Raw genomic sequence first — 17,284 nt, 5'->3', positions numbered from 1 at the left:
CTTGTCCCTGGGTAGTCCGGGAAGTGCCCGTTACACAAAGCCAGCACTGACGGCGGAGGGAAGGGCCCCCCCAAGAGCAGGCGGGGACTCGGGGACAGCTGCAGCACAGCGCAGCACGGAGCCAGGTCTGACTCAAGCCTCGGCCCCCGATCCGTCAACAAGGTCTCATGTCCTGACTCCATCTCTTGAAAGGAGGGACCTGGGAACTGTTGGCTTCCAGATGGAACGTGACGCCCTGCATGGACACTGTGGACCCAGGCCCACCAGGAAGCCACAGTGCACTGCACGCCCGCCCGGCCTTGGCCCTGCCAGGACTCTGCACGACAGTCGCCAGGGACACTTGCTGAGAAAGCAGGGAGGCTGCTAGATCTCTGCCACGGACCCAGGGCATCAGCTCCAGGGACGAGGAGTTCACATAATCATCTGTCCCCACCCGACGCTGCTCGGAGCCAGACAGCCCCACTTGTCTCAGGCATGATGCGACAGCTCCCTTCTCAGCACACCGCAGTAAGCGCAGTACCTGCCCATCCAGGCCCGGCCCACGAGCTGGTGCCTGCTCGTCCAGAGAGGGTGGGAGATTCAGGGCAGGAAGCAAACGCCCAGGGTCGCTCAACTGGAAAAGCCAGGGCAGGGCTGGACCCCGGGTCTGGACTCATCCAGGCCAGCTTTCCCTCCATCCTCCTGGGGTCACGATGCCTGACTTCACTCTGAACAGCTTGAGAAGGCGGGAGGAGCCGTCCCGCAGCCCCAGCCCCCGAAGCGCCTACTCCGGTTGTAACACAGCCCGGCCTGCCCCTGCCCACGGGGTTCTGCCCAGGGGGGACGGGGCCAGCCTGGAAAGAGGCCACTCACCTTCCCGAAGTCTCGGACATCGAAGAGGTCAAAGGGGTCGAACAGATCGCTGTTCCTGAGCCCAAACTTGTCATGGCAGACTTTCAGGAAGGTGCGGATGTTCTTCAAGCAGAGGAACTGGAGGAGAGAAGGGAGCGTCATTCAAGCCACACAGTCTGCAGGGCAGTAACACCAACAGCAGCAAACCCTGCCTCCCGGCGCTGCCCGGCTCAGAGCAGACGCCGTGTGCCCCGTAACCCTGTCTGGGGAGCCGCAAGTCCCAACTCAAGACAACCACAGTTGGAACAAAACAGACTGGAGTTCAGTCAGCAGGCACGGAGCACGCACACACTGCCTCCCCAGCACAGACACATCCCCGTCACTCTACACGTGACAAAAGCCCACGAAAGCCACGCAGAGCCCTGGAGCGGCGCAGGGCACACACAGGAGGTGGGGGAGCACGGAGGCCGGCATCAAACCCCAGAGCAGCACCCAGGAACCCAGCATCTGTGTGCCCAGCCCACGTGGGCAACACAGCCAGGGAAGCAGGCAGGGGGTGGGCAGCTGAACAGGGTCACTGGCTTCCAGTCCCCGTGGAGAAGGAGCCGGGAAAGATGGGGGCGGCAGACGAGGCAGCCTGGAACACAGACCTCAGAGTCACAGGGCCCTGGGTTCGGATCCTGTCCAGTACCTGCAGCTGGACCAGGGCTCCTGAGGCCTGATTCCCTAGCAGGACATGCCTGGTGGAGTTAATGACCTGCCCCAATGGCACAGAGCGGGCATTAGGTACGTGGGAGCCACCAGCTCCCCACCAGTCCACCTTGGCGTGGTGCCCACAAGGTCAGGACCACGGTGCACACAGCTGAACACCAAGCCAGGGTTTCAGACCCATCATCCCCATCATAACCCCTCTAAGGGACAGAGCTCAGCTGGTAAAGAATCCGCCTGCAATGCGGGAGCCCTGGGTTCGATCCCTGGGTTGAGAAGATCCCCTGGAGAAGGGAATGGCCACCCACTCCAGTGTTCTGGCCTGGAGAATTCCATGGACTGCATGTAGTCCGTGGGGTTGAAAACGGTCATACACGACTGAGCGACCTTCACTTTCAAGGGCCCAACAGCTCAGCTTCAAGAGACCTGCAGAGACGCTGGGACTGCTCACCAGAAGCTTCAACAAACGGACAGAGGAAGGCCAGGCCGGAATCAGAAGCTACGGCAGGCACAGCGCCAACCAAGCTGCACGCAGGACCCCCAGGGGACACGTGGAGCCCAGCAGACGTGGATCTTCCTGCGCACCCACCCCCAGCGGGCATCACCCCGGCCCCAGAGCAGCCTCCACGCGGGGCCCCTCCTCCCTCCGCTGGGCTGGTCACTGGTCAGAGACAACACCAGCTTAGTGCCCGTGGTCTGTTAATTATTCCCTGCCTGTGGAGGGGGGAACCGGGTGTGTGGGTCTGCGTGTGTACACACATCTATGTGCTTATCTGTGTGTGTCAGTGTCTGCCTGTGTGTGTGTATCTGTGTGTTCGTGTGTGTGTCTCTGCGTGTATCTGTGTGTGTTATCTGTGGGTGTGTGTATCTGGGCGTGCATCTGTGTGCATCAGTGTGTATCTCTGCATCTCTGCGTGTATCTGTGTGTTTCTGTGTGTATATCTCTATGTGTTTGTCCGTGTGTTTATGTGTGTGTCTCTGCATGTACCTGTGTGTGTATCTGTGTATCTGTGTGTTTCTGTGTATATATCTCTATGTGCTTATCCGTGTGAACCAGTGTATTTCAGTGTGTATATCTGTGGGTGTGTGTATCTGGGTGTGTATCTGTGTGCATCAGTGTGTATCTCTGCATCTCTGCGTGTATCTGTGTATTTCTGTGTGTATATCTGGGTGTGTGTATCTGGCCGTGTATCTGTGTGCATCAGTGTGCATCTCTGCATCTCTGCGTGTATCTGTGTGTATATCTGTGGGTGTGTGTATCTGTGTGTTTGTGTGTGTATCTGGGCGTGTATCTGTGTATTTCTGTGTGTGTATCTGTGGGTGTGTGTATCTGTGTGCATCAGTGTGCATCTCTGCATCTCTGCGTGTGTCTGTGTGTGCACACTTTTTCTGAACGCATGAGAGCACACTGCAGATGCGCCCGCCCCGCGTATGTAGTTCCTGAGAACGAGGACACCCCCCGCCCCTGCAGTCGCAGCTCCAATGTCAAAGTCAGGAAATGAACAAATGACCACAGGTCCCACGTTGCCTCATCTCCAGACAGCGCTCAGCATTTCTTTACCAGATAAAGGACAACCAAGACGTCCTGAGAGAAAGCAGTCCTGGCCCAGAGTTCAATCTTGGACCACAGGCGACTTCAGTCAAGTCCCTTCTGTCTCCACGAACCTGGAAGAGCATCCTCCACCAGAACTTTCTGGAAGGATGGCAACGCCCTGCGAGCCCGGTGCAGTGGAGCGGCATCAGGCACGCCTGCCTGCCGAGCTCTGGAGATGCGGCCAGTCCAACCAAACAAGCGCACTTGTAATTTCACTTTATTCTAATGAATTTAAATTTACTTGCAAAACTGGCTACAGCTGCTGGTTTGAACACGTGGCCCCGGAACAGCCGCGTCTTTGTCTTCCCTCACCTGACCTTTCTGAGGAACACAGACATGGAAAAACAGGCCCTGCAGGGGTCACTCACATGCGGGCCCAGGACCAGAGTCCACAGACACAGGAGGCGGCTGGGGGCCGGGCTGGGGCGGGCACTGAGTGTTCAGTGGGGACAGAGCTCCAGTCTGGGAAGAAGAACAAGTCCCGGAAATACTGGCGGTGACGATCACACAGCACCGTGAACACACTCGATGCCACTGAATTGTATGCTGAACAACGGTTAAAATGGCAATTTTAAGGTTTGTGTATTTTACCACGATTAAAAAAAAAAAATGTAATTCACAAAACAGAGTCACAGAGAAACCAACACAGGGAGGAGGCTGTGTGACGGCGGAGGCAGCGGCTGAGCAGGCGCTCTGGGAGCCGAGGAAGCCCCAGGAGCTGGGGGAGGCCTGGGACCGAGGCTCACACCCCGACCCCGAGAGAGCCCGTTCCGCCATCAGATCGCAGACACCCAGGACCCTGCCTTCAGCTGCTTCACCCCCATCCCACCCCTGAGAGCAGCCTGCAGACCCGGGGGCGCATCTGAGCCCGAGCCACCCACCCCCCAGGCCCCCCCAGACCCCCCACCCGCACCCCCTGCCCTGGCCTGCATCAGACCCCGTGCTCCCCCCGCCCTGCAGGACGGCTGCAGCTTCCAGCCTGGCTCCAGGCTTTTCTGCACACCACTCGTCTCTAATTTCCACTAAGCCCTTATTTTAATTCCTCCTCAGCCTCCCATTTTTAGAGTTAATTACACAGCTCCCAACCACAATCGCAGCCGGCAAGGCCAGGCTTCCTTTCGGGTCTCGGAAAGGGGCAGGCGCGTCGTGGGCACAGCGTCTGCCTGGCCTGCCCACCCCTGCCCTCCACCGTGGGCACGCGGGCCCCTGGCCTTCCAGAACCACTCTTAGTGGCTCCCAGTCCAGCCTGGGCTGGCCTGGGACTCGACCGTCAGGGAAAGACGGGTGCGGAGAAAGCACCCAGGCAGCATCTTCCTGGGGGTGCCCCCGCGCCTGGAAGCACACTGCACCCCCGCCCTCCCTCCAGCAATCAGCCCCACTACACAGGTAGGGACACTGAGGCCCAGACGGCGGAGGACTTCAGCTCCCAGTCAGAAGGCGCCCAAGCCGAGATCTGAGCCCACGTCCACTTCAAGAGCAGTGAAGGCCCTTCGAGACGACAGGGGTGACCGCCAGCCGCCCAGAGTCCCGGGTCTGTCTGGGAGCTCACCAGCAGCCTCCCCGGCACCCCTGTAAGGGGCCGGGTTTGAATAAGCAATAACATCACTGCCTCCCTCACTGTACAATCAGGGAAACGAAGGCCCAGGGGCTGCCCTACTCTGCCACCCCGGGTCCCCAGAGGGCATGTGGCTGGACCCTGGCCAGGCAGGGCCTCTGGTCTGTCCCCCAGCAGGAACGGCTTCCAGTTCTGGGAGAGAGACAGCCGAGGGCGAGGGCTGGGGGCCAGGGGCCAGGCTGCAGCCGGGAGCTGCCCCTCCTCGTCCTGTGGCCCGAGGCCTGATGGCTGGGCGGCCCCCGGGGCTTCAGGCACAAGCGGCATTCTCTGTCCTCCGCCTGCGGGGAATTGACAGAGAGCGGCCACACAAGGCTCTGTCCCCGGAAAACTGGCCCCGTGACAAGTGGCCCAGAAGGGAGGCTGCACCGCTGTATCTGTGTGGGGCACCCTGGGGGGTGTGGGCGCCCCCAGCCCCAGGGAGGGCCCCCAGCCGTCCCTTGCTGAGCCGGGCCAGCCCGCCGAGAGACCGGCCGCCTGTGTCCTGGATGCCTCGCCCTCTAATTCCGGGCCCTGGTTGGCCTCCTTGGAGCTAATCGGGCTGAAATCAGATTAGTGTGAGCTCACCGGCTCCACGGCCAGGCGCCCACTGCCCCAGGCGCAGCCGGCCGGGGCAGCCCAGGCCTGCTGCTCACTGTCAGCTGTCAGTTAGCCGTCCTGAGGCCCCAGTGCGGAGGTACTGGGCGAGAGGGCCAGGGGCCGCGTCTGAGCCCGCAGGCCGCCGCGCACCCTTGGGAGGGGACAGGGAGGCTTCCTGGCCCGGCTCGAGCGCTTCCACTGGGGCCCACACACCGACCAGGAACAGCCCCACTCCAAGAAGGAGACGCGGAGGCCCTGCCCCGCAGGTGGACAGCCCTCAGGCCACTGGGGCCCCTCTGGTCACCCAAGTCCTCCCCTGGGGGGCTTGTTGTCCCCCAGGCAGGGCCGGAACGGCAGCCCCAGACCGCAGGTCCACCCCGCAGCGCACTCACACGCGCACGGCACTCACACCTCAGCACCAAGGGGCAGGTGCAAAGGAGGACCCGAGGCGCGGGGCAGCAGGGGGCACGGGAACCGCCCACAGGGCTCGGGAGGTGGGTAACCGCGGCCCCACTCTAAAGACAAAGTCCTTGACTGCCCATGACGCAAGCCCTCGTTGCCCAGATGGACAAAGTGAGGCTCAGACCACAGGTGGGCGTCCAAGCTCCTGCCCCACAGGGTATAAAAGGCATGATGACTTCAGGCCCTGCCCAAGGCCGAGCCCAGGGCCAAAGTGCCCGGCCTGGCTGGCTGCCCTGCCCTGGGAGCCCCCGGGGAGCCGTGCTGGGCCGTGAGGGAGGCGCCTCACCCCGGGCACTGGGACGCGACTCACTGCTCCGAGCAGACCTGGCATCCCCTGCCCCCAACCGCGTGCGCTTGTTAAATCGACTGCTACAGTCTAGGGTCCGGGGGCCCCGGGCACCTCACATTGGCTCCTGAGACTCTCCAAAGCTCCCACGTAGCAAGGGTTTCCATGGTGCCAGCTCCGGACTCAGGGATAGGCTGCTCACAGCCTCACAGTCATTAGAGTGAGTCCTAATTTACCGGTGAAGAGACGGAGGTCCCAAGAGGCTGCCTATTTGCTCAAGGTCACTCGCGAGGATGGGACAGAGCCGGGAACAGGTCGGGGCCACGTTAACCTCAAGGCCAGACTGCTGGACCTGTAAGCAACCTTCACAGTTTATAGGTTTCTGAGCAGGGAGACAAGTTTTTTCTTTCTATTTATTTATTTTAATTGGAAGATAATTACTTTACAATATTCTGATGGTGTTTGCCACACACCAACATGAATCAGCCACAGGTATCCATGTGTCCCCCCATCCTGAAAATAATACTTGCAGGAAAATTAAGTCTGGCGGGGTGATGGGGAGACTCAGAGGGTAGGAGCCCAGCCTTTGGGCTTGACAAGCAGGATCCACTCACAGAAACCGTGACTTGGGAGGGCCACCTGCCCCTGGAGGCCCCGAAGTCCCTGAGCCGGGAGCGTCGCTGGGCCGCCACGCCCTGCGAGGAGGGAGCCGGGCCCCCACGGCCCCTCCAGGGCCTGTGATCTGCACACAGGGAACAATCCCTCCTGGTCAGCCATACAGAGCTGCCGAGTGGCCACATCCCGGGCGGCCCTGGCCTTCACCGGCACCCCCGCCGGCTCTCGTTAGCAGCCTCACTCCGAGTCGACGCCTGCCTGGGGGAAGCAGACGGCAGGCCGGCCAAGGCCTCCAGGCGACGATGCCACTGAGGCTGCGTGCTCACAGCCAAACCACCGGGACGACGGGGAGGTGAAAGCCACCCCTCCTCGCTGCCCGCTGGACACCAGAGCCGGAGACGGACCCGGCGTGCCAGCTCCCCGGCTCTCGCGAGAACAGGCGCTCTGCATGCTGGGCCGCACCTTTCTGTGCGGCGGGGCCTCCCCATCTGAAGCTCACGCTCCTGGCCGCCACACGGCCCTGAGTCCTGTGACCTACTCAACAAGTGGCCCTGGAGCTGCGCTTCACGATGACCGGTCGCTTTCAGCCACCGGAGCCTCACTGCCCGCCAGGGCCAGGCCGCTGGGCCTGCCCACCAGACCCCCCGACGGGCTGCTGACGACGAGGTCTTTGATCAATAAAATATGGGAAAATGAATTAATTTCCTGTTTTATTTATGCCACGCTCACTCCAAAAAACCATTTTAAATTACTTCATTACTATTCAATAGGTGCGGCTCGCTGGCATGACTCTTTCAAATTTGGGGCCCTTGGGGTAAATCACCAGGGGGCCTGCAGGTGACAAGCCAGCCAGATGCTCTGTGGGGGCAGGGGCCGAGACCCTCCCCTCACCCTCGGTCCCAAACACCCTGGGCAAGGACCCCAGGCTGGGGTTCAGATCTGGTGGGTGGGTGGGTGGATGGGTGGATGGATGAATGGTTGGATGGATGGATGAATGTTTGCCGGCCATTGACTGACAGCTCGGAAAAGGCCCAGCTTTCCCCCAGGCAGCTAGGACTCCACGATGGCTTTAGAGGGTCTGAAAAAGCAAAAAGTGAAAGTGTTAGTCACTCAGTTGTGTCCGACTCTTTCCAACCCCATGGACGGTAGCCCTCGAGGCTCCTCTGTCCATGGAAATCTCCAGGCAAGAATACTGGAGTGGGTCGCCATGCCCTCCTCCAAGGGCTCTTCCCGACCCAGGGATCAAACGCAGGTCTCCTGCACTGCAGGCGGATTCTTTATGGTCTGAGCCACCAGGGAAGCCCGGGGCCCCCACAGACGGCTCCAGCTGCGTGGGTGGCAACCCTGCCTTCCAGAAGCATCTCTCCCAAAACACACAGGCAGGTGGAACGTGGGGTTGGCTGTGAGCACTGACCCCTGCAGCCTCCAGTACCGTCCTCGGGCCTCTGGGTTCCAGCTGAATCGAGTCCATAGCTTGCTATGCCCAACACCACCTCGAGCAGGGAGGGACCACGTCACCCACCCGACAGATGGGGAACCAGGCTCAAAGGATCCGGGATTGGAACCAGGCTGTCCAGTCCCACATCCCTGGCTTCCCAAGCCGTCAGGGGCCGAGCTGCACTGATCTCTGTGGGCAGTGCCTCTCCGCCTGACCCCTGCTCTCTGGGAGGAAGGCCTCCCCAGTGCACCTGCGCCTCCTCTCCGCCCGGGACGCCGTCTTCCCACCACGACCACCGAGACGTGATTCCAAACCTGGCCTCCTTGGTGCTGAAAGAGGGGGTCTCTCTAAGGCAGACCTCAAGTCCGGCCTCAGCAAGCTTCCTAAACCCCAGACTCCAGCCCCTTGTCCCACAGGGATGCCCTGACTGGTTTCCAGGGCCCTCTGGCCACTTCCGGGAGCACTGGGCGTGGGCCTCAGCCTCTCACTCAGCCACTCCCTGCTGCTACGGCCCAGAAGGCAGAGCCGGGCACGCAGGTCCCTCTGGGGCTCTGGGCCCTTCTGTGCTCAGCTGCTCACCCACTCCACGCAGTCAGCCTTCCACTGTGGGCCACAGGGGTGTGGGGCCACCCGCTCACCACACCCTAGACAGTCGGCATCGTGAAATGGGGAGGGGGTTTCCCAGTGAGAATGCAGAGGTGCTCGGCTGAGCCATGGGAAGCAGGTTCTGAAAGGCTGGAGGTCAGGCTCCAGCAGGAGGGGCTGTGCCAAGCTGGTGGCAGCTGCGAAGTGACCCCCCCCCACCTCATTCTGATCCCAGAGTTCTTCCCCATCAACACAGGAGGGGAGACTCACCAAGAAAAACAGCCCTGGGAAAGCGATGGTTCAGAAGGCTGAGCAGAGCACAGCGGGGTAGTGGGGGAGCTCATCCTTAACTCTGCCCACGGTCAGCGGACTCTTAATAGACACCCACTGCACTCCCGCCCTGCCCTGAGCTCAGGGATCACAGACCAGAGAGCAGCAGGAACTCCTCTGAGCCCACGGCTGCCCAAGGAAGCCATCTATGATTTCCGCCTGATACCTGGCTGGAAATTGTTCCCAGCAGTCCTCAAAAGATCCGCCTCTCCAGCTAATGGCCTGTTTGAGCCGGAGGGATAAAAATTAGTCCGCCTTATCAAGACTTCGAGGTCAGGGTCAAACCAAAGGTTTTTCTACAAAGCCGGCAGGAAATTGCTTTTCTCGTGTTCCTCCACGACCATCTTCTTCGCTAAGCCGGCTTCTGCACGCCCAAAGGCTCAATCCCACCCTCCCACTGCACAGGCAGTGTGGCTCAGAGAGATTAGCTGGACGGCTGTCTGAGGCGGTGCCCCCCAGCCCAGCACCCGACGCCCCTCCTCTCCCTCCTGCGGCCCCACGCCAGACCCTCAGCGCTGGCCCACCAGCTCTGCGAAATCGTTCCTTGTCTCTGCCACTTCAACTCCTCCGTCTCGTCTTCCTTCCTGAAAGTGGTCTCAGGGTCAGCATCAGAGCACCCCTCCCCGTGCGCCTCCAAGCTCCTCTTCCCGAGCAGGACTCCAGAGGCACGTCAGCTCTGCGGATACTAACTAACTTCTCTTCTTACAGAGAAGGAGGCTGAAGCTTGAGGAATCTGTTTGCCAAGTGCAGCACTTGAAATCCCATAGACAGAGGAGCCTGGTGGGCTGCGGTCCATGGGGTTGCAAAGAGTCGGGCACGACTGAGCAAGTAACACTTGAAAGGTGGTCTCCAGAAAACATGCCCATGCCCTGATCCCCAGAGCCTGAGAAGTGACCTTATTTGAAAAAGGGTCTTCATAGATGTAAGTAAGGCTCCTGAGACCATCCTGGACCAGGGGGGCCCTACATCCAACGACTTGTGTGCTTGTAAGAGGCAGAGAGAGGAGCGATCCAGGGAGCTGAGAGAGACCAAGGCAGGATGGAGCAGAGTCAGGACTGAGGCGGCCACAGCCGGTGACACCTGGGCCTCCGGGAGCTCAAGAGCCTCTGGAGCAAGGGGTTTGCCGGGGGCGGGGCCAGCAGCAAGGCCCCACCACTCGTGACTTTAGACGTCTGGCCTCCAGAACCAGGAGAGAAGGAACTGCTGCTACCGAGGCACAGGGGTGGCAGGCGCCCTTACGCCCCGAACCGCCTGCCCCTGTGACCTCAACACCACGGGTGGCGCCATTCCCGCAGGCCTTCAGCTGAGCTCTGTGGGATGGACAGACGGACGGACGGACGGGTGAAGCAGGCTTCGATGAGAAACAGAGGCAAAAACTCCGCTTTCTCCCATCTGTCTTCCCAGGTCCTGAACATTCATGCTCCTCACCGGTTCCCGGACGGCCCCACCCGGCTGAGAGTCCCTGGACTCTGGACCTGGCAGGCCCAGCCCGCTTTCAGGCGGAGAGATCTGGGTTCAAACCTCTAACCCCACCCCCACCACACCGTTCATAGGAACTCCCCCCACCCCGTATGACCCCAGCTCTAAGCTGATCACGTCTCGGGCCTCCAGACGTGACTGTCCAATGGCTGCCTCCAAGTCTCTTTGGGAAGGTGGCCAGCTCGAGCACCCCAAAACAGGTCTGTGGTTCCCCACGCCCAGCGAAGAAGCCCACTCTGTGAAAGCCACCTGCCTGCTCACCCAGGGGCTGGAGGCAGCAGCCGGAGGCAGCGGAGACCCCCTCAAACCCCACCCACTACCTGAGGGGTAAGTGGCCTCCACGTGTGGAAAACCAGGACATCATGTGCAGCGCTTGGAAGGCACCCCACGAGCACCAGGGCCACACACCCTCCTCAGAAGGGCCACAAACGCCGCGGGGGCCGCCCTCGGGACAGCACCCCACAAGCTCGGGGCCCTCGCTCGCGGTCAGCGCACGCCACGGTGCGAAGAGGAGATAAACGTCACGCCCAGCTATCGTCCCCTGGCTCCGGGAAGCAGCATGTCGGTCCGTCTGTTCACAGGCCACCTGCTGGGGGCCTGTGCCCACCCACACGGGTGAGCCCGCTGAGTTAGTTCTGCCGCCGTGCGGGGCTGGGGGGTCAGTGCAGGCCGGCCGGCACGGCCCGGGGGAGCAGCGTCCAGGCACCGCCCTCCTGCTGCCCTGCTGTCCACAGACGCTACAGGAAGTTCCCAGCGGCATTCCTCCCCAAGAGGCTGGAAAGGGCCCCAAATGTCCAGGGCAGGAGCGGCCCATAGTGGGTGCTCAGCAACACCTGAGCAATACACACACAATTCCTGGGAAGGCTTCAGGGGGACGGGGACTGTTCCCCATGAAGCTGGGGGCTTCCTGGCCCCTGAGAAGGCTTTGAGGGGACGGGGACTGTTCCCCCTCCAGCTGGGGGCTTCCGGGCCCCTGGGAAGGCTTGGGGGGGACGGGGACTGTTCCCCCTCCAGCTGGGGGCTTCCGGGCCCCTGGGAAGGCTTCAGGGGGACGGGGACTGTTCCTCCTCCAGATGGGGGCTTCCGGGCCCCTGGGAAGACTTTGGGGGGACGGGGACTGATCTCCACCCAGCTGGGGGCTTCCCAGACCCTGAGAAGGCTTCGGGGAGACGGGGACTGTTCCCCCTCCAGCTGGGGGCTTCCTGGCCCCTGAGAAGGCTTTGAGGGGATGGGGACTGTTCCCCCTCCAGCTGGGGGCTTCCCGGCCCCTAGGAAGGCTTCGGGGGGACGGGGACTGTTCCCCATGAAGCTGGGGGCTTCCTGGCCCCTGAGAAGGCTTTGAGGGGACGGGAACTGTTCCCCCTCCAGCTGGGGGCTTCCCGGCCCCTCAGCTCTCCTCCCCCAACACCGGCCTTGTGGGCAGCACTGCCCTGGGCCCATGGGGCGGGCGCTTATGTGGGAGGGGCTGCCGCTTATGTGGGAGGGGCTGCCGGTGGGCGGTGTGTCTGTGTGGCAATTAACGAAGCCAGGCACATCAACGTCTGCAGGTGGACACGCACCGAGAGAAATGTGTCTGAAGCCCAGGCAGGTGGAGGATAAGATGTACACACATTTTTCCTGTTTTGAATGGGACTTTATTTTCATTACACTGCCGGCTGTGAGCCATAAACGCTTGTCAGGGAAAGAAGGCACCTCCCCTTCCAGCTGCCCCAGCAGACCCCACAGGAGGCGAAACGGCCAGACCCGGAGTGCAGAGGCTGGATGCCTCCCAGGCTCCGTCTGCAAGGGAGAGGCGGCCTCCGGGACCCATGGGGAGAGATGCCGAGGCCCTGCTTCTCCAGCCTGTGAGGAGCCCCCACACAACCCTTCACTCGCTCCAAAGTTCACCCCTCATGCCCCCAAAGAAGCATGCGTCACACACAGCCCAGGTGCCAGGGGCCGACGGGGAGCCGTGCCCCCCATGGAGAAGCCCAGGTAAGGCCCCAGCCCCCCACACCTGAGCCAGGTGCCCCCTTCTCTCCAGGCCTCGGGCCTCCCCAGCACAGGGGACGCCCTTCAAACAGCACATCAGCACTGGTGTGAACGAGGTACCAGCTCACACCCCTTAGGGCAAAACCATCACCAAACGGGAAATGACGTGTTGGTGAGGACGCGGACAGCCTGGACCTTGGGTGCTGCTGGTGGGAAGGCTCCCGGCACTGGGACAGCAGAGCAGGCCGCAGACAAGAGAAAATAAAGTTACCACACGAGCCAGGGACTCTGCTCTGCACACGCAGACGAGCTGAAAGGAGGGTCTCTCAGAGCTGCCGGCATGCCCGTGTTCACAGCCGTGGTGTTCACAGCAGCCAGAAGTCATGGAGACCACCCACCCATCCACAGATAAATGGACAGGGACTTCCCTGGCGGTCCCGTGGTTAACACTTCAGCTTCCAAGGCAGGAGCCGAGGGTTCAATCCCCGGTCGGGGAGGTAAGATTCCATATGCCTCAGAGCCAAAAACCAAAACAAAAGCAGTACTGTAACAAATTCAGCAAAGAGTTTAAAAATGGTCCCCATCTCTCTCTCTCTCTCTCTCTCTCTGGGGTATGTATATATACATAGAAAGAGAAAACAAAGACAAATCAATAAACACACGGTCTATTCTTACAACGGGATATTACGTCTGACACACGACACAGGCTGAACCTGGAGGGCGTCACGCCCAGGGAAGCAAGCCAGTCATCAAAGACCAACGCCGTAGGGTCCCGCGTGTACAGACGGGGTCCCTAGAGTCGTCCGGGTCACAAGGCGCGGTGGCGGCTGTGGTTCTGGAGGTGGGGGAGGGAACAGGAAGCTGATTAGGGGTCGAGTTTCGGTTTCAGAAGATAAAGAGAGCTTCGGGGTGGACGGTGTGAGCGTACTAAAAGATGGCCAAGATGGCAGACGCAGCTGTGTGTATCTTACCACGGCTGGAACAACAAAAACCTGCTTTGAAAACTTCAGAACCTGGATGATGTCCAAGGTCTCCCCTCGGTGGGGCCCCTCACCAAGACCACGAGATTCCCCCTGGGCCACCCACCAGCCCCTCAGCATTTCCCGGCCCCCACCCGCCACGCCATGCCCTCCACCCCAAACTCCTGGCCTCATAGGAGGGTCTCTGGCTCTCCTGGGAGGAAAAGCAAAAATAGCCTCAGTGATGGTGGCTCAGATGGTAAAGAATCTGCCTGCAATGCAGAAGACCTGGGTTTGATCCCTGGGTAGGGAAGAACCCCTGCAGAAGGAAACGGCAACCCACTCCAGTAATCTGGCCTGGAGAATCCCATGGACAGAGGAGCCTGGAGGGCTACAGTCCATGGAGTTGCACAGAGTCAGACACGACTGACTAAGCATCCAGATGGACAGACACAGCGGGTCTGAGGGCCTCAAAGCAACAGAGACACAGGCCTGTGGGGGGCAGGGGTCCAGGGAGCTGTGTTTTTCTAAGGTGTTTCTGTTTTTCCAAGCAGTAGGCGTTACTTTCAAGACACCTTATGAAGATTCCTCCACTTTGGGTGAAGCCTGGAGCAGTGGATCCCGTGAACGGACTGAACACACAGCCCGGGAACCGGTGCGGCAAGCTACTCAGGACAACACCTTCTGACAGCCAGAGAGCCCGGATGTCAACTCAGAGACTGCACTTTCTGGAAATTCCAGCCACACCAGCGCCAGGCCCAGGGCACTGGAGTGGGGGCGGGGGGGCTCCATTGTTTGCCAGGCCAGCAGCTGGGCTCTCTCCCCCGAACAGGGGTCAGGAATGTTCGCAGCTGCAGACTCACCCCCGCCCCTACCCGGGTGGGAGCCAAGCGGGGGAGGGAGGCGGCACCCGGGCCTGAGGACACAGCCTGTCCAGGGAGGCCCGGGCCGTTTGCAGGCAGAGAAGCTGACAGCCTGCAGGGCGCCACCTGCCCAGGATGTGTGGGAGGACACTCGGCTCCCCCGCCCAGGTGCCCTGGGCCTGGAGTCCACTGGGGCTCAAGCTGCAGCCAGTCCCCCTGGCCTTTCCCTTCTCTGAAACCTTCGCCACTTGAGGTGCTCCCGGGCGGGAATAACCATCCCGACTTGGCCAGGTGGGGAAACTGAGGCCCAGACTGGTACTGAGGGGTCTGCCTCCTCGCCAGCTGCCAGCAGGTCCTGTGCAGTTTTAACAGATGTCTGGGGGCACCATTCTGGTCGATTTGGGGATTGAAATAAAGCAAAATCCTATAGGATGTCCAACTCTCAAGCCTAAAGCACCACTAACCACTCAGGGCCTTTTTCTGCCCAGCTCCTTGACTTCTGCTTTAAAAAAAAAAAGCCTGCTGGGAATGACTGGCAACTCCGAGCCCTGACACCTGCTCGCTCACAGCATGAGTGGCCAGCTCAGGTGCTGGGGGCCTGCAGTAGCCCCCAGGCCGGCCGCTCTTCCGTGTCCCATGACTGTCCACCCCTCTCCCAGGGGCAGTCCGGGTGTTTCCAGAGTTTCACTATTATATCTGCAGGGCAGCAAATGGCTCTGTTCCTCCAAAGAGATTCTCTCTTGGGACCAAAGGCTCTACCTCCAGTAGAGGCCCGAGGCGGGGAGGCCACCATGCAGGACTGCCATAGCCCACGGCCTCAGTCCAGACGGGCTCCACCAAGCGGAAATGGTGGTGCCAAGGAGGACCTCAGAAAGCCCTGGGCATCCGTCACCCACCTTCAGTCATCCGTCCACCCACCCATCCGTCTGTCTGTGCATCCATCCATCCACCCATCCATCCGTCTGTCCATCCAACCACCCATCCATCTGTCTGTCCATCCATCCATCCATCCATCAGTCTGTCCATCCCTCCATCCATCCGTCTGTCCACCCATCCACCCATCCATCCATCTGTCCATTCATCCATCCGTCTGTCCACCCATCCACCCATCTGTCTGTCCATCCAACCACCCATCCATCTATCTGTCTATCCATCCACCTATCCACCCATCCACCCATCTGTCTGTCTGTCCATCCAACCACCCATCCATACATCTGTCCACCCACCCATCCACCCATCTATATGTCCATCCATCCATCCGTCTGTCCACCCATCCACCCATCTGTCTGTCCATCCAACCACCCAACCATCTGTCTGTCTATCCATCTACCCATCCACCCATCCATCCGTCTGTCTGTCTGTCCATCCAACCATCCATCTATCCGTCTGTCCACCCATCCACCCATCTGTCTGTCCATCCAACCACCATCCATCTGTCCATCCATCCACCCATCCATCCATCTGTCTGTCTGTCCATCCAACCACCCATCCATCTGTCTGTCCACCCACCCATCCACCCATCTGTCTGTCCATCCAACCACCCATCCATCTGTCTGTCCACCTACCCATCCACCCATCTGTCTTTCCATCCATCCATCCATCCGTCTGTCCACCCATCCACCTATCTGTCTGTCCATCCATCCACCCATCTGTCTGCCCATCCATCCACCCATCTGTCTGTCCATCCATCCACCCATCTGTCTGCCCATCCATCCACCCATCCATCTGTCCATCCAACCACCCATCCGTCTGTCCATCCATCCACCCATCTGTCTGCCCATCCATCCACCCATCTGTCTGTCCATCCAACCACCCATCCGTCTGTCTATCCATCCACCTATCCACCCACCCATCCACCCATCCGTCTGTCTATCCACCCGTTCGTCCATCATTCAAACGCCAGTCAGGCCCACCTCTGTGGGAAAGGTGCAGGCACAGGTGCCCCAAGCAGGGAAGTGAACGCCTTTCCCCACCCACCATGGACGAGAGCCCTTTAGTCAGACATGAAACCAAAGCTCCTGGGTCCGGTCAGCGAGCTGCCCGCCCACCTGCCGACCCGCCCCACCCCCACCCACTCCAGTGCTATTTCTGGGAGGAGGGGGCGGGGGCAACCTAGGGAAGTGAGAAGTCAGCCAAGCGGCTCAGGGGGTGAGAACTGAGCGCAGCGACCAGCTGCAGACCACAGGGGCCCCACCAGCCAACGAGCCCCACGTCCACCCCCTCGACCTCCTGCCGACCCATCTCCGCCTGGCCAACCTGCACGTGGCCCCGCCAGCCAGGCCCCTGCCCTCCTGGGGGCACCCACACCTCAACATGCACCTTGCCCACAGTCCCAAGCCAGTCGTTCAGCAAGGCCCAAACCCTACACTCCAATCCACCAGGAGCCCAGATACCAGCCAACGCCTGGACAGGAGAAAGAGGAAGCAGAGAGCAAAGCAGGGGGCCAAAGTGTGCTCCCTCCCCCAGAACAGCAGAGCCGGCCACGTCCTCACCCCAGACCCTCAGAACGTGACCGTATTTGGAATCAGGTAAAGACGTCGAGACAGAATCACCCTGGCTCAGGGTGGACCCCTCACCCAGTGAGCAGTGTCGTCTTCAGAGAGAGGAAAGTGGGTTTGATCCCTGGGTCGGGAAGATCCCCTGGAGGAGGAAATGGCACCCCACACCAGTGTTCCTGCCTGGAGAATCCCACGGACAGAGGAGCCTGGAGGGCTACTGTCCCTGGGGTCACAAAAGAGCCGGACAGATGAAGCGACCAAAAAGCAAAACCAAAGCAGACACATGCAGGAGAGAAGCCACATGAAGACGGAGGCAGAGGCGAGCCGGGGGCAGCTGGGCCACCAGAAGCTGGGAGAGGCGGGAGGGACCCTCCCCTGGAGCCTCCAGAGGGAGCCCTGTCCTGCCCACACCTCAATTTCTGACCTCCCTCCGGAGAGAAAAAACTCTGTTGTGTAAGCTCCCAGTCTGGGGGG

General features: G+C 60.7%; 1 protein-coding gene across 7 annotated transcripts in view; it reads right to left on the bottom strand.

Annotated features, from left to right (window-relative positions):
• Positions 1–17,284, bottom strand: part of VAV2 (vav guanine nucleotide exchange factor 2) — a 187,151-nt gene that overhangs the window by 147,324 nt on the left and 22,543 nt on the right. For 6 of the 7 annotated variants that reach the window (XM_086324190.1, XM_086324192.1, XM_086324191.1 and 3 more), the window contains exon 2: positions 853–969. The exons of the other annotated variant lie outside the window; for it this stretch is intronic. In XM_086324190.1, the coding sequence (XP_086180316.1) occupies positions 853–969 (117 nt within the window). The remainder of the gene's footprint in view (positions 1–852; positions 970–17,284) is intronic. 7 annotated transcript variants of the gene reach the window in all.

The sequence above is a fragment of the Bos grunniens genome, chromosome 11 (genome assembly GCF_055505025.1).
Source record: "Bos grunniens cultivar Pamir isolate PY7600 chromosome 11, Bosgru_T2T1.0, whole genome shotgun sequence".
Classification (NCBI taxonomy): domain Eukaryota; kingdom Metazoa; phylum Chordata; class Mammalia; order Artiodactyla; family Bovidae; genus Bos; species Bos grunniens.
The sequence above is the reverse complement of the archived record's forward strand: the minus strand, read 5'-3'. Positions and strand labels throughout refer to the sequence as shown.